The sequence below is a fragment of the Saitoella complicata genome (genome assembly GCF_001661265.1).
Source record: "Saitoella complicata NRRL Y-17804 unplaced genomic scaffold SAICOscaffold_1, whole genome shotgun sequence".
In the NCBI taxonomy this organism is placed as follows: Eukaryota; Fungi; Ascomycota; class Saitoellomycetes; order Saitoellales; family Saitoellaceae; genus Saitoella; species Saitoella complicata.
In genome coordinates this window covers 629,667-648,365 of record NW_017566992.1, presented here as the reverse complement: position 1 = coordinate 648,365, position 18,699 = coordinate 629,667, and the positions used below count along the sequence as shown (strand labels likewise).

Here is an 18,699-nt window from a genome sequence, read left to right as displayed (position 1 = left end):
TTCAATGACAGACATCCCGCAGATCCGACCAGTCCTTGTCGTTGTATCCGATGATCTGCTGGACAGTTCCGCAGTTGATGTAGCCGGGCGGTAGAGGCAGGGGGGGAGGTCGCCGGGATGCTTTCTGTTGCTGTTGGGCGTCTCCAGTGATTCCAGCAGCAGCTTGGTACACATGCACGGCTGCGGCGTGCTGTTCAACAAGGTTAAAGTGCCTTCGTTGATTATCTTCTGGCCTCTCTTCCGAGTCGAAAGGGGCGTTTTTGGAGGACCTGCCCTCCGTTGGTGGACTGGTGTAACAGGTGGAAGACCTGATTGTGGCTGCGCTGTGTTGATGGTCCAAACAAACTGATTGGTTGGTTGGTATTGTTGAGAGCGGGCAGGGTGTGGAACTGCTGGTGTATGTTGCACCTGCTCGTGACCAGTGCTCGGTGTTTATGGCAAGGGGTTGACAGGGTAAGATTGAGGTGTGTTAGATCCTTCTGCGAGCATAGCCATGAACCTAGGATCTTGCCGCGTCCACGGTGGAATGTTGTGCAACCAGTTCCCCTCAGGTTGACCAGACATGGCCGGCGAAGCAATGAGCTGTTCTTATATGAGCATGAACCATGAAGGGCTCCCTGCGTGCACCCCTTACTCACTGTTCAGCAAACTTGTAGAGATGGTGGTGAGGTTGGTGGTCAGGACGAGTTGCTACATCAACCATTTCAGAATGTCCTTCCTTAGGAGCAATATGTTGAGGATATAGAGCATGCCTTCGAGGTTGAGCAAGTAGCTAACCAAGACTGACACACAAGATGTAACAAGGTGGTTGGGGGTGGTTTGTATGCGGAGCTGGAACAAGGGATGACTTAGTTGAAGGATACTTGAAGTGGCGTAGACGAACGAGATACCCAAGAGGTTAAGGAACCTACTTGAGCTGGTAATGTAGTAAGGATTTGGGTTTCTCAAAGACTCTTGTTGCTAACTAAAGAACTAAGTTGGGGGGAGAGAACTCCCCTTTATATAGTTGTTAGGCTATGCAGATGTGCGTAACTCAAACTCATGCAGATGTGCGTAGTCCTAACCTACGCAGATAAGCGTAAGCCGTGCTGGTGCACCACCATCAGGCCATCAAGCCACCAAGCCATCAAGCTACGGCGCATCAGACCAGAAGTACGGAAGACTAAAACATTAGCTAAGACATAACCTTAAGACGTAACTATAAGTCATAAACATAAGACGTAATCATAGGACATATACATGAACGTGCATAGACGTTGCATGATCACAATAAGAGTGTGGGAAACCGGAGGTTGTGAAGCCACTCATGACAGCCTTAGCATATTCGCGATAAATTTTAGTAGCACGGCGAAAGCACAGACTTTAGAACGAAGGAAGCACACGAAAAGAACAAAGGTGCCTTGTATAAACATGAATGCGCATACAGATAAGTTCCTTTTACCCGAGAACGTAAGAGCACAGATGCTAAATCTGACAAATACTAAAAGCACAGGAAAAGGGCATGCACTAGGGTCAAGATGCAAAAAGCACACAGTTCATGTTCTTTTAACACATGCGCGGACTTCATAGGGCAGCTGATGAACGAGATAAAGTTATTTTACAAACACATGGTCCAATCGTGTGGATATTGTTTGTCACTTCCTTAAGCTTCAGCAAGCTTGTACAGCATGCAACCATGTACATCCCTACGTGTGTCAAATCACCAATCAGCTGACAACGAAAGGCTGCGAGCATACTGTACCTAGCCGTCTCTCTCATGGATTCGTTGCACTAAAATGTGCCCTCCTCTCTCGCCCCATATACCTATGTATGTAGGAAGGCAGCTCCGCAGAAGCCTTCGCTCCGTCCTGGCTACGTAAGGTCATGCATTTATTTACCCACTCACAGCGGTACGTACCAGTACGACGTCAGATATGGTAACACGTGCATGCATGAGAAGGCAAACACATTCAGTCCCAGTTGCAACATCTCATTTCCGTATAAGATCTGAATCCATTAGAAAGGACCGCGTTCGGGGTCGTAGACGGCCCGGTTTTGAATCAGCTTGGCCTTTTTTCTCAAGACGAGGCTGGTGGGACGCGGCGATCTCGCAAGTGCCGTGCTTCCGGGCCGAACAGGCGAGGGCGCGCGCTCTTAGTACTTTTTATGACACGCTGACATATCGCCGATACTGCTACCCCCAGACAACAAAACCACTCCGACTGCTCGCTGGGTGCTTTACCTGTATCAGCTGCTGCACGGTATCGGTCATCTGAAGCCCCGTTCATCGCGTTCATCTTACGCAACCGGCTCCGATATCTGCGCAGTCTTGCGGCAGCGACAGACTGCGGTCATCACGCGCCAGTAACGCAGCGATACTCTCAGCGCCGAGTCCATCGCACTACCCTTGACGACCTTGAGAAACGCGCTCGAGTTTTCATCTCTTCAGTCAATACCTTTTCGCTTCGCCGGTACAATATGGCCAAGATTCGATGGGCGACGCAGCGACATCCCAACGGCAGACCCAAAGATAATGAGGATAAGAACAGGAATGGCGGACTTACAAAGCGCTTGTCTGTGCTCAGCCGTCTGAGCCGTAGCTCTGGATCCTCCAGCCAACACCAAACTGCGGATATTGAGGGTACAGGTGCGAATTTTGGCGGGCTGAACCAGGAGGCGGTTCAGGCCCCCGAGGAGGATCAGGAGCCGGAACGGGAAGCGTCGAGAAGGATATACTTCAACCGCCCGCTACCTCAGGATTTGTTGGATGAAGACGGTCATCCGATAGCATCATATCCGCGAAACAAGATCAGAACCGCAAAGTACACTCCTTTATCTTTCATCCCAAAGAACTTATGGTATCAGTTTCACAATATTGCAAACATATACTTCTTGGTTTTGGTTATTTTGCAGGTATGTATATGATGCATATAGAGGGTGTTATATGAAACTGACAGACTGCTGGCAGATTTTCTCCATCTTCGGTACTACCAACCCTGGTTTGGGTGCCGTTCCTTTGATTGTCATCGTTGCAATTACTGCCGTCAAAGACGCTATTGAGGATTGGCGTCGTACGGTGCTTGATAATGAGCTCAACAACACTCGGACTTATACGCTCCATGCGTGGCATAATGTCAATGTCACCGACGAGCATATCGGCTTGTGGCGCAGGATCAAGAAAGGTACCTCAAGGCTTATTCGTGCTATGCACAATAAGAGGAAGGGTGTGTCTGACCCTTATGAGCTCGACCGTGTTGGGACTGGAGTTTCGCGGCCTTCAGGTGATTACCGTCGTAGCCATGACATCCGTCCTTCATCCGACGGTTTGCCTCCCCAGTCTCCTTTCGCGGATCACAACGGTTACACAAACCCCAACGGATACTTGGAGGCAAAGACCGAAGGCAACGGTCACATACGCAGGGATTTTGGATCTATTGTCGATCCGTACAAGCAGGTTCCGGGAAAAGCAAAGTTTAAGAATACTCAGTGGAAAAATGTTCGCGTGGGAGATATTGTTCGTCTCCGCGATGATGACCCTGTTCCAGCTGATGTCGTTATCCTTGCTACCTCCGAGGAAGACGGCGCTTGTTACGTCGAAACCAAGAATCTGGATGGTGAGACAAACTTGAAGATCCGTCATGGTCTCCGTGCTGGTACTTCGATCAGGACCGCTGCACAATGCGAGGCTGCAGATTTTTGGATTGAATGCGAGGCTCCTCATGCCAACCTCTACTCCTTCAGTGGTGTGGCGAGGTGGATTGCGCGTGACCCTGACAGTCAGGATCCCGACGCTGGCGAGGAGATGGCCGAGCCTATTTCCATTGACTCTATGCTTCTGCGTGGTTGTAACTTGAGGAACACTGACTGGATCATCGGTGTGGTTGTCTTCACTGGAGACGAGACCAGGATCATGATGAATGCTGGTGTCACTCCCAGTAAGCGCTCTCGCCTTGCGAGGGAGTTGAACTGGAACGTCATCGCAAACTTCCTTATTCTTTTCGTCATGTGTTTGGTTGCAGGTATCATCAATGGTGTCACCTACCGTGACAGGGCAGAGTCATCCGACTACTTCGAATACGGCTCCATCGCCGGTTCGCCTGCCAAGAACGGTATCGTTACCTTCTGGACATGTATCATCTTGTTTCAGAACTTGGTTCCCATCTCTCTTTACATCTCCATCGAAATTATCAAGACGGCGCAGGCATACTTTATCTACAGTGATATCGACATGTACTACGAGAAGCTTGATTACCCTTGTACACCTAAGTCCTGGAACATCTCCGATGATCTGGGTCAGATTGAGTACATCTTCTCAGACAAGACTGGTACACTTACGCAGAACGTCATGGAGTTCAAGAAGTGTACCATCAACGGTGTTCCGTACGGCGAGGCTTACACAGAGGCAATGGCTGGTATGCAAAAGCGTCAGGGAATCAATGTTGAAGAAGAGTCTGCCAAGGCTACTGCTCGCATCGCGGTCGATCGTACTGTCATGTTGAAGGATCTGCGACTCCTGTCGGATAACCCATATCTTGATGAGGACAAGCTTACTTTCGTCTCGTCACACTTTGCCAAGGACATGCAAGGTGCTTCTGGTGCTACCCAAGCCAAGGCCTGTTATGACTTCTTTCTTGCTCTGAGTTTATGTCACTCGGTCCTTCCGAGCAAGCTATCAGATGACCCTCCGCGATTCGACTTCAAGGCGCAGTCTCCTGACGAGGCTGCTCTCGTTGCTGCAGCCCGTGACGTCGGTTTCACTGTCGTGGAGAGGACACAGACCGGTATCATCGTTGACGTGCAGGGTGAGAAGGAGAGCTTCGAGATGCTTACCATGCTCGAGTTCAACTCCCAAAGGAAGAGAATGAGTGCTATCTACCGCATGCCAGACGGCCGCATCATGCTTTTCTGCAAGGGTGCCGACAGTATCATCTATTCGCGTCTCGCTGCCAACCAGCAGGGTGACTTGCGCGCGAAGACTCTTACGGATCTCGAGGCGTTTGCAAATGAAGGTCTGAGAACTCTTTGTATCGCACAGCGCGAGCTTTCACCCGAGTATTACGAGAAGTGGGCTAAGCAATACGAAATCGCTGCTGCTTCTTTGTATGACAGAGAAGAGAAGATCGAGGAATGCTCTGACGAGATTGAGCATGACCTTGTCCTTCTTGGTGGTACTGCCATTGAGGACCGTCTTCAGGATGGTGTGCCCGAGGCCATTGCGATGTTGGCTGAAGGTGGTATCAAGCTCTGGGTTTTGACGGGTGACAAGGTTGAAACTGCTATCAACATCGGTTTCTCGTGTAACCTTCTCGGCAACGACATGAAGCTTATCGTGTTCAAGGCTCCCGAGGGAGATGATGTTGAAAAGGCAGAGACGCAGTTGCATGAACACCTTCAGTCGAACTTTGGTCTCTCCGGCTCAGACGAGGAATTGGCAGCTGCTCGGCTTGATCACAACCCCCCGGCTGCTACTCATGCCCTCGTTATCGACGGAGATGGTCTCAAGCTCGTACTTGAAGAGCCATTGAAGAGCAAGTTCTTGCTTCTCTGCAAGCAATGTAAGGCCGTTCTGTGTTGTCGTGTTAGTCCTTCTCAGAAGGCATTGGTCGTGAACATGGTTAAGGTTGGCTTGAATGTCATGACTCTCTCTATCGGTGATGGTGCGAACGACGTTGCTATGATCCAGGAAGCCGACGTTGGTGTCGGTATTGCTGGTGAAGAAGGTCGCCAGGCTGTTATGTCAGCTGATTATGCTATCGGCCAGTTCCGTTTCTTGAGTAAGCTTGTCTTGGTGCACGGCCGTTGGTCATACCGTCGTATCGCCGAAATGATTGCGAACTTCTTCTACAAGAACATTGTCTGGACGTTCACGCTCTTTTGGTACCAGATTTTCAACAACTTCGACGGTTCCTACCTGTTCGACTACACCTACATTCTTCTGTACAACCTTGCGTTCACTTCTCTGCCCGTCATCTTCATGGGTATCTTTGACAAGGATGTCAGTGCGAAAACCTCAATGCATGTTCCTCAACTCTACAGGCGGGGCATCCTGCGTTTGGAATGGTCTTCTAGGAAGTTTTGGCTGTACATGATTGATGGACTCTATCAATCAGTCATTTTGTTCTTTTTTGCGTATTTGTTGTTTTACACCGGCAGATCTGTCACGTTCAACGGCAACGACCTGGGTGGGCGCATTGGTGAGTATGCTACATTTCAAGCCTTTCCTCTATGCTGACGTGTTATTTAGATATTGGTGTTTACGTTGCCGGACCTGCAATCTTCGTGGCAGATACTTACGTCATGCTCAACTCCTACAACTGGGACTGGCTATACGTTCTCATTTGGCTCTTCAGTGTTCTCCTCTTCTGGACGTGGACAGGTATTTACTCCCAGTTCGAGTACAACCTCTGGTTCTACAAGATTGCGGCACACGTTTTCGGCAACCTCGTCTGGTGGCTTTTGTTCCTGTTGGTCGTTGTAGTGTGCTTGCTGCCTCGTTTCACCTTGAACTCTTTCGAAGCCATCTTCACGCCAACTGACGTCGACATTATCCGCGAAAAAGAACATTATGGCGAGTTCAAGCATTTGGAAGACACCGACGATGCGGCCATGCGTGCTGTGCAGGAGCATGAGATTGGAGTTGCTACGCAACAGTCAGGACTCGCTTCCGCCGGTGGATCGATGCAATCAATCCACAAATCAAATTTCAGCCCAAGGTACGATCGCGAGGATGAGCATCCCATCGTGCAGGAGTCTGATCAGTCCGCTTGGCAGAAACGAAACAGTGCGCTCTCCGGAGCCTCAACCTTAAGAACGGAGACGAACCCTTTTGGTAATGACGGTGGTTCGGGAAGCTCACGCGATGATAATAAAGGGCAGTTGTAATGATTATGGTTTTTAGTTGTGGAAAGAATTCATACTTAATCAGGCGTTTGGATTAGTGATAATTGCATTTTCAAAAGATCTTCTATACTTCAAATGGTTCTTTGGTATTTTAAATGGATAAAACGCCCGCTCGCCTCGCTGAGAAGAGATGCCCAATGTAAAGTCAGCCCGACTGTTACCCAAATGGCCCATTAAAGTCTCTTGGTTGGCGGCGAAAACCCGCCTTTCTTTCCTAATGCATTGTCTTCGGCCCACATCGTCAGCCTTTGTGTTTTTCTCAATCGGTATAATCCAGTCGCAGATATCAGCAGACTCAAGCTGACTGCAAGCATGGAGACCGTAGCGAAAGCAGCATTCGAGTCTTCCATAAAGTTCTTCAAGTTCATTCCGAGGAGACCTGCGATAAGGGCACCAGAACCAATTCCGAGCGTGAGCATGGACACCTTCAATTCCAATAACATCAGCGAGTTGCGATTCGCATCGAGGATGATGTTGACAATTTCTTCCGTGTTTCGGATGTTGGATGACAAGTTCTCCACAGTTTGTACGATTTCATCCGTTTGCTTCAGGTAGGACTCCAGGAGCATTTCGACTTCGTCATGCTGATCTGCTGGACGATCCGATCCCTTCTGGAGCTTCTCCGACAAGTACATCCCTGCCAAATCTTCATCCTGCTCCAACATTTCGTCCAGAGCATCTCGTACCAACGTGGCTTTCTGTTCGAACGTCGATAGCTTCTTGGAGTAGACCAAGAGCTGCCTCAACTTGTCCCGATCAATGCCTTCTTCCAATTCCACAAGCAGGTTATTCACCATCTTCCGCAAGACCTGCATCTCTGACTCCAGTGCACTTGTGACACTAATCAGAATCGCTTCAAAAGCCCGCAATTCATACGGTAATCCACCCATAGCTTTACTCCCCTGTCGCAGCTTTCCCTCCAAATCGTACATAAACACACTTTGCGTATGCGAATCTGTACTGCCAATAACATCGAACAACAACACTGTGTCAGCCTTAATTAACGCCCGAATATGTAGAAGGTTGATCAAAATTGAATTCTTGCGGACGAGGATTAAGGGCACGATGGTATGCCCCGTATCGACCTTTCTCAAATCTCGTGGTAGCAAGCCGTGTTTCGTACATAACTCTGACTTCCGGAACTCACCCGAGGCGACTTTGACGTTTCCTTTGGCGTCGAATTCCGTGCATCGTAGCAGGAGTTCGTTTTTGTGTGGTACGAGACTTCGTTCAAGGATCACGGTATGAGGTGATGGCTCCGTGCCACTCAGGAGGTAATTCGTAGGTTTGCGGCCTTTGGTGAGGTGTCTGATCCCTATTCTCGCCGTGATCCATTCCGAGGTCGTGGGTGGATTTCGTGGTCGTTGCTTCGTAGCATTGATCCGGAACAACGAGGCTGCCGTAGAGAAGGGTGAAGTCCCTGAAGAGGGCTGTGGTGTTGGGCTACCGCATATACTCCGCTTGAATGCTAGTCGTGAGCTGACTAATCGTATTGAAGAGTGCAAATCCGAGGTAAAGAAGGCCTTCGAAGGCAACTCGAACGTACAGCGAATGGCCTGTCGAGCAGGCAGCATGAACAGTCAATGATGAAGCTGGCAAGGCGACGCAACCGACCAGGGATGAATGCTAGAGACGCGTTTCTGGAGGCGGCGACTTCCGTCCCACTGCCAACGCCCAAAGTCCGTGCAGGCAGGCAGGTGCCTGCGGGTCAATCGATTGTGCCTCCAGCGATACGCGCGATACGGCACACCACACCGCTGGGACTTGAATGCCAGCATGGACCGCGATGGAGAAGCCGCCATAACCACCCTGAAGGAGCACGCCGCAAGCATGGCCGCGCATTTGGACGCCGTGGTCTCCTCAGTCTCGAGCAGGATCACCCAAGTAAGCCGCTGTTTCCCTTCCGAATTGAATGCCATGTTGAACCCGGTAAGCTGTCTGATCAGGCCTTGATACCAGTACAGAACCAAAACAAGCTGGTGCGGGAGAACGTCGAGGTATATGAGTCCAACGTGGCTCTTTTACGGCAAGTATGGACAGAGTGCGACGAACTAGATGCAGAGTTTGAGAAGATTAGACAGCTATCCACGGTGGTGTAAGCAGCAGCCGCCCCTCTTGTCAACCTTGAAGCTTACAGAGGGCCGTGTAGGAAGAATTTGAAAGAGCGCGTACATGCACTTGAACAGCAATTGAGATGAACCCCTGGTATACTGACTAAAACGAACACGATGTCCTCCACAACCTATCATGGCACTCTGTAATATGTCCTCTAATCCTTGAACTTGCGGTTAGGCGATTCACTGCACAACACCGTTAGCATATCCACACACATCATGACAACGACAACTCACCCAAAGAGCGCAATCCTGATCGCCGGCAGCGCATCATCCTCCAACAGTCTCAACCTCTCCTCCAACGTATTATCAACCTCAATCCGCCCACTCAACCCAACAATAACCATACCCCCCGAACTCTCACTTGGCAACGCGCCCTCCTCGTCAATCGAAACACTCGGCTCAAACCCAGCCTGCTCATTAAAGTCCTTAACAGCCTTCTCGATCGCCTTCTTTACGACATCCTTATCCGCATCGCGGACTCGGACCTCGACCTCCTTCTCCATGAGGGAGTAGAGCCCCTGCAGGAGCAACCCCTTCAACAATTCCTCGTACATGGTCTTGTCTTTTGAGACGTTCTTCAACTCGTTTCTGGCGTCTTCGAAGATAGTGTCGAGGACTTCTTGACGAGCTGCGAGAGTCCTCAGACGAGTCTTGTTGGTGATGAGGGACTTGGAGATTTGTTGCTGCATGGCGGCTTGCTTCTTCTTGCGCTCGTATGTCGCGTCGATGTTGGAAGTCTCCTGACGGACAAGCTTTGCCTTCTCAATAGCAAACTCCTCGTCGGCCTGTCCACACCACCTCTGTCAATCACACCTCACGTAGGAGATCAGGGGCCAAGACATACCTTAATGTGAATCTCCCTCGCCTTCTCCATTGCTTCCTGCTTGATGAAAGCAATCATCTTCTTCATCTCCTGGTTGACTTGATCATCGCTTAACGACATGATGAATGCTTGTTGTTGAATGGAATGGTTTACTCCGTCGAGCGTTGCAGGTTGTGCTTATCGTAGGGGGTGACCGCCTGATGCAGGTTGCTGCCAGTGCGTCATTGGGCAGGCAGCAGTCTACGAAGAGCAAGAGAGGAGAAAAGAGGCAGCTGGTGTCATCTAAATGCCCTATTGTAAGAGACAAATGCTACTATTCCAGAAGTCATACATTCAGGATGGTGTCCAGTGTGCCATGGCTGGTGTTCCACGCAGGCCCGATACACCGCGCAAGCAACCCGGATGCAGCTACCAACACATCGGTAGGCGCACATACGACTCGTAGGTAGCCGGCCTCGGGGTTCGCCAGGCATGAGCATGCCAGCACCAGAATAACAACCCACCATAACCAGCACATCCTTACCAACATGCCTTCACAGGGAGTTCCCTCTCTCATTTGGGTCGGATGTGCTATCGCTCTCGTTTCAAACGTCATCCAGTCTTTGGGTGCTTTCCCCTTCCGTTGGTCAACGGTGGCAACCTTGTGCTAATGTGTGTGTGTGGATAGGCATCACCTTGCAAAGAAAGTCGCACATTTATGAAGAAGCTTTACCTCAAACACTCCGACGAGCTTCGTATAAGCGACCGTTGTGGCAGTCGGGCGTGTTGATTTACATCCTCGCTAATGTTTTCGGGTCGTCGGTACAGATTACTACCCTACCACTCGTCGTCCTCGCACCCCTACAAGCATCAGGACTTGTGTTCAACGCAGTTTTGGCGAATGTCCTCCTCGGTGAGGCTTTTGGCTTGCAAGGATTGATCGGTACCGTCTTGACGAGCGTGGGTGCTGTCCTCATCGCTGCCTTTGGAGCCATCACTGAGCCATCGCACTCCCTCGACGAACTTTTGAGGCTTTTGTCGCAGTTGCCGTTCGTGATCTGGATGGTGGCGCAACTCATCTTGATCTGTATCATCCTCATGGGGGTGGAGCTCTACCGACGTACCACGCGCAAAGCAACTGGCAAGTGTCGCCAGAAGGCCAGGACTATCCGGGGATGTGGGTTGGGTTGTGTCAGTGGATTGATCTCTGCGCATTGTCTACTCCTTGCCAAGAGCGCGGTGGAGCTGCTGATTAAGACGTTCGTGTTCCATGAGAATCAGTTTGATAGGTGGCAGAGTTGGGTGTTGGTGGTGGTGTTTGTCGTGTTGGCGCTCGTTCAGCTTTCATACCTCAACCACGCACTACGGCTCACACCTATCACGATATTGTATCCGTTGACGTTCTGCGTGTACAACATCACGTCCATTGCTGACGGCTTGATCTACTTTGCACAGTACGGTGCGTTGTCAGTCCTTCAGATCTCCTTGGTTGCGCTGGGTACAGCGGTCTTACTCCTCGGTATTTTGACGATGTCATGGCCACGAGCGGAATTCGAGGATGAGGCAGCCACGATGGTATTGAGCGATGACGAATCCTACGATGGAGATGTCGAGGATGTCACGAAACGCGACCTGCCGCCGAGGGCTGAGCGGAGGTACAGCAGCACGGGGTCCTGCTCTTCTTCACAACGCTCGCTACACAGAAGGACTACAAGTGAGAGAACACCTCTTCTACCAGTCCAGGAAGAAGGACCATCAAACGGAATGGGACGGGGGAGTTGGTACAGAACACTGCAGCCCTGGCGGCGCAGACATGAGCGGACATGATAACGGGTTTACGTTAATGTTTCTTTTTCTTTTTCTACGGGGTTTATAATGGCGTTTTCTCCTCCAATCCGTGAATGTTTCATTTTGCCTTTGTCCGTGTCAGCGGCGCTCTCGTACACCGAATTACCCTGTTTGTGAGTCTGACTGCTTTCGAGTGATCCCTGACAGGGGTGTTGCTCTCGGGCCGCGTGACTTAGACGACCAAGTCGGTAATCTACACGGCACAGGATGATCCACAGCATCTTTAACAATTGACCATTGCGATCGTGTTGTTTACAAACGGCAATTCGGACTCTTATACTTGACAGTTGCAAGTCGAGTCGGTCGTTCGCCGTTTCGGAGTTTCCCGCAGCTATAGCTTTCAGTATTTGGTATACCTCTTCAATCGATCGTGTATTACCGATCATGGACATGCAACTTGCGAATTCGGGCCCTCTGAGTCCTGCCAGGCAGAGGTTGGAGAGCCATGATCCTGTTGATCGTATCCGGACAAGTAAGTCTTTGCCTTTATCACGCCGCCGTCTCCCGTCTCTTCAAACACTCCAGGAAGACGGACCCACCGGTGAGAAAGCGATTCTGAACATATCTAACGTATCTATCAGTCGACTGTAATGACCCAAGCACCGGCCAGCCCATCACCGCTACTCACTATTCCCAACCTCCTCAAACCGAGCACGACCAATACTTCCGCAACCAGGACGAGATGACTGGTTATGTCATTCGTCAGTGTTCTAAGAAGAGGTGGAATATGCCGGTGGATAATGGGGAGATCCTATTCCTCGACACTCGGCGTTTGCCGCAGAGTGAGTACGGTGAGTTGATCCTGCGCCGTTAGGGGAGGCTATAATGCTCATATGTGGTGTATAGGTACGAGAATGTATGTGCTGTACTTGAAGTTACAGGCGCAGATGAGGGAGGAGTCCAAGGTCGATGCCCTGATGGACGAGATCGAGGGCACTTTGAGGGTGGGATGAAGTCCCTGGAGCGGCTATCTCGTGTCAGGGCGTATGCCACGACCGAAATCTTTTGGACAGCGAGTGTAGGTATCCTTATCGGTACTCGTCATTTGCATACGTAGTTGAGAGCGTGAAGTGTTTTTGTTGAAAACAATTGAAACCGACCTTTTGTCCTAGATGCCTAATCTCCCGCACTACCAACCCCACAAACTGCGATCGCGATACCCTGCACGCGGCCGCAGTGTCGGTCCCACGCAATCTAAAATATAACCTCCATCTCAACCTGGCCTTGCTCCCTTCAAACCATAATCCTGCCAGCAGGAGAACGGCCACCATTCGACTTCTTTGCTCTATATCCCTACAAACCCTTCATCCATCAAGACTACCTTCGCACGACCTTACCCCTTTTTCTCCTGTCAGCATTCAATCAAGGTTCGTTGTTCCTTTCTGGTCACGTCAGGTTGGCATACAGTCGCTAACACTGGGCAAACAGACTCTTTTCTTTGTTTACACGCGCATAAATATCCTTCCTATAGCATGTCTTCCTTTCAGCACCTCGATCGCCATCTTGACCGCGTCCTCACCGGTGAGTTTCATGGAACCAGCGTTGTATGGACTAAATGCTAACACTATATCTTCGCAGTCGATATCCCTGGAGCTAATACGAAGGCTATCACCTACAGCCCGCCTCCTCTACCCAAGAATGCTCGTTACCTCACCACAAACGCTGAGATTTACAATTACGTCTCCGACATGTGCCAGCGTCATCAGATCCCTTTCCCAGTCGACCATGGGGAGATTCTATACTTCAATGGGTGGGATCAAGCCGTGGAGATGTTGTTTTTCTTACTGACACCTGGCCCACAGGAGTCCGCTCCGCTCTACGGAGACCGGATTGAGGTTATACGTGCTCATGTTGAAGAACGCCAGCGAGAAGAGAGATAGCAACCGTGTTGATGAATTGGGAAGCCTTCTGGGAGGTATGGGTGTTCAGTACGGTGGATTTGATGAGTTGAATGATATTATGGGGGATGTGTCATTGGGGAGCTCGAGCTCGTTGGAGAGTCCATGAGCCGTGGGAGTATTGTCGGAGTCTGCGCTGAGCGAGCTTTTCTGGCCACCTCAATCGTGCTCCTTATGCCTTTCTTTTAGAGTAGCTTCATGTTGCCGTTTGTGGCTCTAATGCTTTTAATACCGTTCTTTGCCTTGCAGTTCTGTTCATGCTTAATACTTGAGTGAGTTGGAGCATTCAGCCATGTAGAACAGAGCCACGAAGAGACAAACATAGAGTCTACTTTACCAAAGAATAGTAAGAGCTAACAGATATAACTGGTATACAAAATGCAAAAGTCCAACGCCATAGCACCAAGCAACGCGTATAATTTATCAAATATATCACACGTTCCCTTTGTTCTACTCCTCGATCTCCTCCTCCTCATCCTCTTCAGCGATCCCATCCAAATTATCATGGCTTAAACTCCGCTCTTCTTCATCTTCTTCCTGAACAGATTGCATACGCTCTCCTTCAGGTTCGGGTGTCTCATCATCCGTAGGCTCGGCAAATTGAACGAACTCGAAATCGATCTTGCCGTATGGCTTGTCTTGCTTGACATGGACGATGTTCTTCGTGGCCAGAACTGTATGTCGGCATATTAGCATATGTTATACACATGATGGCAAAACAATTGACATACGCAAGAGCTTCACAAACCCATCGGCGGCGACCATCCTGTTATGCGTCCTTGGAGGACACAACTCCGCAAAGGTCAACACAACACCCTCACCATCCTCGCTCCCGACAATCTCCGCCTTCTCCAGAACCTTCCCATGTGCATATAACATGAAGTTCTTCGTCTCGTTCTCCAACGTCTTGCGTAGCCATCCCTGAGATTGAGCCTGCTGAGTATCAATCTCAGCAGCGCCGCCAAAGACATCAAAATCCTCATTCACGGAAGCAGAAGTCAGATCTGGACCGAAGCTCTCACGAACATCGCCGAGGATGGACCGATGAATCCCACTACCACGGATGCTCGTACGGCCTCCGCCACCCTGAACACTCGGCGTTCTATTGCCAATGAAAGAAGCGGTGAAGCTGGAGATGTTGAAACCTTCAGGCCCAGCAGATGCGTTAGGCCCCAAAGAGCCAGCACGGGAGTCGTTCCCGAAAGGTTGGTTCCAGGGCAATGAGGCACGATCGAAGCCCGGGGCATCGTCATCGGGGAGACGGGAGGCGTTACGACCGAGTTCGACGTCGGCGTCTTCGTCAAACTGAATGACTTGAGGCGCATCATTATCTCCGCGACCGTACTCATCGCCAAGTTCTCCTTCACCGGGGTCCTCTCCGGCACGCTTCCTCTTCTTTCCCTTTCCTTTCCCACCTGCGACAGCAGCGGTGACTTCACTCTTGTCGTGTGCAAAGAACGCAGCTAGTTGAGGATTTATAACCTCGCCAGCCCATCCAAAAACCCATCCCTTTGCATCCTCGGCAGCAGCTTTCTTGTTGTTGGCAGCGACACGGGCGTCGTTGAGTTTGTTCATCTTGTCGACGTAGGTCTCACGCCAGCTGGTCATCTCCTTCACGCTGACCTCGGTGGACTTGTCAATGACAATACAAGCAGGCTTTCGCTTCTTCCTGGCGGGAGCAGCAGCAGCCTCACCATCCTCAGCGGCTGCGGCTTCAACTTCGGCAGTGTCAGAGTTGCGCATAGGGAACGGCTCAGCACTCCCAAGCTGTTCCGGTCCATACCCAAGATCGAAGCCCTCCTCCTGAATAGCATCCATCCAGTCATCGCCGTTACCCGCCGTAGCCAACTTCTGCCTCTTACGTCGGGCCTCATCATGCTCCTTCCTAACCGCATCTTCAAGCAACGAATCATTAGAGTCACTCCCCGCCTTACTCCTCCTACTCGCAGCAGCAGCTTCCTGCGTCGGACGCATAGCCCCATCCGCACCGAACTCGAAATCCAGGTCACCGATGAATGCGTCCTCTCCACCCGCACCGACACCAAACATGTCGTCATTGAGGTCCAAGGCGAGGTTGAGCGCGTTCACGTTGTTGAGATCGATGTCGTAGCCGCCGACAGAAGTACCGACATTGCCTGAGAGGAGGCCGCCGAAGTCCGGACCTACGCCGTTTGAGAATGAGGATTCGTCCAAGAGGGAGTTTTGGCTTAGGCGGCGACCGGGAGCAGAACCCGTGACACTTGGCGTACCGCGGAGACTGAGAGCTGACACGTCACCAATGTCGTGACCGTCTAACAACAGACCTTGGAGACCGTGCAGGGTGTTGCCCATTCCGCCAAGAGGTTGAAGCAGGAGAACGTCGGGATTGAAAGTCGGGTCATCTGGGAGGGTCAAGGACTCCTGAGCGCGTTTTTGCCCAGTGACAGGAAGGTCGATGTCGCGTGCTTCAGTAGAGAGGGACACCAGTTCACGGCGGACTTTGGCATGTGCGACGGTGACGTCCGCTGCGTCACCTTTTAGTCAAGCATACGCGTGTGAAAAGAGAGACGCACCATAGAAGAACCCGTATTGTTGCGCGAAGACACGTGTGACACCGACCATCAAGTTGGACTGTAGACGAAGGGCCATGGGCTCGGAAGGATTCACAAGGTCATCGCATGTACGTCCGATGTCAACCGACAGAATGTCGCGTTTTTGAAGCTTCTTCAGTGAAGACTTGGACCCAAGAGTCGCAGCGAGCCTTTGGACGCGTCAGCTTCGGTCAGCGAAAACTCCGAGATATATGCTCACCAAACAACACCAAAACCACCCTTGCGCTTCAAAAGGAGACTGTAAAGTCAACGTCAGCTTCGTGAGAAAAAGGGAAGGTCCTTGGCCTTACTCGTGGTTGTAGAACATCACGTCCTGGGTATCCTGGTATCAACGAACAAGAGAAAAACAGAAGAGAAGGAACGTGAAAGAGAATGGAAGGGACTCGAACTTGGTGTTGGTGGAGTGTAGCTGGACTGGGAATCAAGGAGAACTGTACGACGTCAGCGGCCTGGCTAATTGCGAAACGCGCGGTTCATGTAAACACGACGAGGGAGACGCAACATTGGAGAGAACGACCAATTCAACACCATTGCAATTGATAACCAAAATGGACAGAAAGTTGATAACACTGAATACCAACATACCTCAGCTGACTTCTTCGCCAAAGTCGCCTACAAAGACCAGCTCATACCCCACTGCCTCCCCGTCGTCACCTACACGCTCTTCCCTATTTTCCCATGCTTCGTCAGCCGTCGAGTCGGTTGCTTCAACGCTGCAAAACTTGAGACTTGGGGGCTCTCCAACACGAGACAGAGAACGGTCTCCCACGAAGGATAAGAAGTTAGGTCACATCAAGGAGGATACGCATACAGAACACTATAGCCCAGTACGAGGACGTTCACCAACAAAGAATGGTGACTCGGACAACAACTATGATTCGCAGCAACGAAGTATTAACAAGTCAACGCTTCGACGAGGTTTGACCTATGAGGAGATGGAAATCTTGCTGAAGCCAGAGGTGAAGCGCATGGCTACAGTTGCCAATCTTTGTACGTCTCTTTCATGCAGTTTCCAGTGATGTAAGCTGACAGATTTACAGACTTCCTTGACCATTACTTCGATCTCCTACACTATCTCGCCGCTCGTCAACAACGACTGAGCGCATTCAAGCGTGACAATCCTGATCCAGCGGACGTGACCTATCAATCAAACGTAAAACGCTATCTTGGCGCCGAGCGGGTGGCTCTACGAAAGAGACGCGTGAAGGTCCGATATGGCGATTTTGGCGTAATTGCTCAAGTCGGTCAAGGCGGTTACGGAGCAGTTTATCTCGCTCGCAAGCGTGACACCGCCGAGGTCGTTGCGTTGAAGAAGATGAGCAAGGCTTTGTTGGATAAGCTTGATGAGACGCGTCATATCCTGGTGGAGAGGGATGTACTGACTCAAGGAAAGTCACCGTGGTTGGTGAAGCTTCTGTATGCATTCCAAGATCCAGCATATATCTACCTTGCCATGGAGTATGTTCCTGGAGGAGACTTCCGTACGCTTCTCAATTCGTCCGGAGTCCTGCACGATCGCCACGCCAAGTTCTATGCCGCAGAGATGTTGATCGCTGTGAATGAGTTGCACAGGCTGGGGTATATCCATCGTGACCTTAAGCCGGAGAACTTCCTCATCGACTCCACTGGCCACATCAAGCTAACGGACTTTGGGTTGTCGACTGGTGCCTTGAGTCCTGACCGTATCAAGAGCATGCGTGTCAAGCTTGAAGCTGTCAAGGATCTCCACGTCCCAGACCGTACAACCTTGGAGCGTCGTTCTCTCTACCGCTCCCTTCGTCGTTCGGAACCGACCTACGCACAATCAGTTGTTGGCTCACCAGACTACATGGCGCCTGAAGTACTTCGCGGAGAGAAATACGACCTGACAGTCGATTGGTGGAGTGTTGGATGTGTCGTCTTCGAGATGCTGGCCGGTTTCCCTCCGTTCAGCGGTGCCACAATGAACGAGACGTGGGCGAACGTCCGTAACTGGAGGAAGGTGTTGAGGAGGCCAGAGTATACCAGGGAGGAGGATCTCGAGTTCAACCTGCAGGACGAGTCATGGGACTTTATCTCCGCACTTATCGCGACGCGTGCCGAGCGTCTGAGCGATCTCGAGACCATTCAGACCCATCCATGGTTTGCCCCGCTTTCATGGCCACATGTTGTTGCTCGCCGTACCCGTACTCCCTTCGTTCCAGACTTGAACTCTGACACTGACGTTGGCTATTTCGATGACTTCTCGAACGAGGAGGATATGGCCAAGTACAAGGAGGTGTACGACAAGAAGGACGCTTTGGAGGCTATGGATGATCGCGCGAATGGTAACGGAAGAAGGAGTGCCTTTGTCGGATTTACCTACAAATATCGCCCCGAAGAGGGCATGCCCGGAGGAGGAGCGGCTGGTAGAGGAAGAAGCCAAAGTCCGAGGAAGCGGAATGATGACCTTGGTACTATGTTTTGACTGAGATCGGACACTTGGAGTAATGGGTTGTGTTTAGCTTTACGGCGTTTGAGCGTTATTCGATGATTTAATCCTATTGATGTTAAGCTTTATTTAATATGCATTGTGCCGGGCTAGC

At 50.8% G+C, this 18,699-nt stretch overlaps 8 protein-coding genes across 8 annotated transcripts; 5 read left to right on the top strand and 3 right to left on the bottom strand.

Moving 5' to 3' along the window:
- Window positions 1-2,356: 2,356 nt before the first annotated feature.
- Window positions 2,357-6,985, top strand: SAICODRAFT_104814 (phospholipid-translocating P-type ATPase domain-containing protein). The gene is made up of 4 exons (XM_019165254.1): window positions 2,357-2,892; window positions 2,948-6,173; window positions 6,224-6,764; window positions 6,878-6,985. The coding sequence occupies exons 1-4, from the start codon at window positions 2,458-2,460 to the stop codon at window positions 6,915-6,917; spliced, it is 4,242 nt and encodes a 1,413-aa protein (XP_019027342.1). The 5' UTR covers window positions 2,357-2,457; the 3' UTR covers window positions 6,918-6,985.
- Window positions 6,986-7,052: 67 nt separating this feature from the next.
- Window positions 7,053-8,798, bottom strand: SAICODRAFT_22622 (cora-domain-containing protein; the record flags this gene model as incomplete). The annotated part of the gene is made up of 3 exons (XM_019166607.1): window positions 7,053-8,309; window positions 8,426-8,580; window positions 8,630-8,798. The coding sequence occupies 3 exons, from the start codon at window positions 8,796-8,798 to the stop codon at window positions 7,053-7,055; spliced, it is 1,581 nt and encodes a 526-aa protein (XP_019027341.1).
- Window positions 8,799-9,114: 316 nt separating this feature from the next.
- Window positions 9,115-9,957, bottom strand: SAICODRAFT_86870 (ATPase, V1/A1 complex, subunit E). Its single transcript, XM_019171460.1, has 2 exons — window positions 9,841-9,957; window positions 9,115-9,781 (listed from the first exon to the last, which is right to left on the bottom strand). Exons 1-2 carry the CDS (start codon window positions 9,937-9,939, stop codon window positions 9,227-9,229), a joined length of 654 nt encoding a protein of 217 aa, XP_019027340.1. The 5' UTR covers window positions 9,940-9,957; the 3' UTR covers window positions 9,115-9,226.
- A 389-nt stretch (window positions 9,958-10,346) lies between these two features.
- SAICODRAFT_4415 (uncharacterized protein) lies at window positions 10,347-11,625 on the top strand (the record flags this gene model as incomplete). The annotated part of the gene is made up of 2 exons (XM_019168763.1): window positions 10,347-10,425; window positions 10,487-11,625. 2 exons carry the CDS (start codon window positions 10,347-10,349, stop codon window positions 11,623-11,625), a joined length of 1,218 nt encoding a protein of 405 aa, XP_019027339.1.
- Window positions 11,626-11,828: 203 nt separating this feature from the next.
- SAICODRAFT_104705 (uncharacterized protein) lies at window positions 11,829-12,637 on the top strand. Its single transcript, XM_019165251.1, has 3 exons — window positions 11,829-12,118; window positions 12,228-12,437; window positions 12,493-12,637. Exons 1-3 carry the CDS (start codon window positions 12,031-12,033, stop codon window positions 12,597-12,599), a joined length of 405 nt encoding a protein of 134 aa, XP_019027338.1. The 5' UTR covers window positions 11,829-12,030; the 3' UTR covers window positions 12,600-12,637.
- Window positions 12,638-12,833: 196 nt separating this feature from the next.
- On the top strand, window positions 12,834-13,695 carry SAICODRAFT_16247 (uncharacterized protein). Its single transcript, XM_019165634.1, has 4 exons — window positions 12,834-13,013; window positions 13,075-13,167; window positions 13,225-13,396; window positions 13,449-13,695. The coding sequence occupies exons 2-4, from the start codon at window positions 13,119-13,121 to the stop codon at window positions 13,651-13,653; spliced, it is 426 nt and encodes a 141-aa protein (XP_019027337.1). The 5' UTR covers window positions 12,834-13,013; window positions 13,075-13,118; the 3' UTR covers window positions 13,654-13,695.
- A 299-nt stretch (window positions 13,696-13,994) lies between these two features.
- Window positions 13,995-16,442, bottom strand: SAICODRAFT_4412 (uncharacterized protein; the record flags this gene model as incomplete). Its single annotated transcript, XM_019168760.1, has 5 exons — window positions 13,995-14,218; window positions 14,276-16,048; window positions 16,097-16,284; window positions 16,335-16,373; window positions 16,426-16,442. 5 exons carry the CDS (start codon window positions 16,440-16,442, stop codon window positions 13,995-13,997), a joined length of 2,241 nt encoding a protein of 746 aa, XP_019027336.1.
- Window positions 16,443-16,649: 207 nt separating this feature from the next.
- On the top strand, window positions 16,650-18,669 carry SAICODRAFT_86865 (Sid2p-Mob1p kinase). The gene is made up of 2 exons (XM_019171459.1): window positions 16,650-17,125; window positions 17,176-18,669. Exons 1-2 carry the CDS (start codon window positions 16,684-16,686, stop codon window positions 18,579-18,581), a joined length of 1,848 nt encoding a protein of 615 aa, XP_019027335.1. The 5' UTR covers window positions 16,650-16,683; the 3' UTR covers window positions 18,582-18,669.
- The last annotated feature ends 30 nt before the right edge of the window (window positions 18,670-18,699 follow it).

Coding starts and splice junctions, on each gene's coding strand:
- SAICODRAFT_86865 (XM_019171459.1), top strand. CDS start 16,684: ATGGACAGAAAGTTGATAACACTGAATACCAACATACCTCAGCTGACT. Junction 17,126..17,175: donor GGCTACAGTTGCCAATCTTT/GTACGTCTCTTT, acceptor ACAGATTTACAG/ACTTCCTTGACCATTACTTC.
- SAICODRAFT_16247 (XM_019165634.1), top strand. CDS start 13,119: ATGTCTTCCTTTCAGCACCTCGATCGCCATCTTGACCGCGTCCTCACC. Junction 13,168..13,224: donor TCTTGACCGCGTCCTCACCG/GTGAGTTTCATG, acceptor ATATCTTCGCAG/TCGATATCCCTGGAGCTAAT. Junction 13,397..13,448: donor GAGATTCTATACTTCAATGG/GTGGGATCAAGC, acceptor CCTGGCCCACAG/GAGTCCGCTCCGCTCTACGG.
- SAICODRAFT_104814 (XM_019165254.1), top strand. CDS start 2,458: ATGGCCAAGATTCGATGGGCGACGCAGCGACATCCCAACGGCAGACCC. Junction 2,893..2,947: donor TGGTTTTGGTTATTTTGCAG/GTATGTATATGA, acceptor GACTGCTGGCAG/ATTTTCTCCATCTTCGGTAC. Junction 6,765..6,877: donor TGGCAGAAACGAAACAGTGC/GCTCTCCGGAGC, acceptor TATGGTTTTTAG/TTGTGGAAAGAATTCATACT.
- SAICODRAFT_104705 (XM_019165251.1), top strand. CDS start 12,031: ATGGACATGCAACTTGCGAATTCGGGCCCTCTGAGTCCTGCCAGGCAG. Junction 12,119..12,227: donor TGTTGATCGTATCCGGACAA/GTAAGTCTTTGC, acceptor CGTATCTATCAG/TCGACTGTAATGACCCAAGC. Junction 12,438..12,492: donor TTTGCCGCAGAGTGAGTACG/GTGAGTTGATCC, acceptor TGTGGTGTATAG/GTACGAGAATGTATGTGCTG.
- SAICODRAFT_86870 (XM_019171460.1), bottom strand. CDS start 9,939: ATGTCGTTAAGCGATGATCAAGTCAACCAGGAGATGAAGAAGATGATT. Junction 9,782..9,840: donor CGAGGGAGATTCACATTAAG/GTATGTCTTGGC, acceptor TGGTGTGGACAG/GCCGACGAGGAGTTTGCTAT.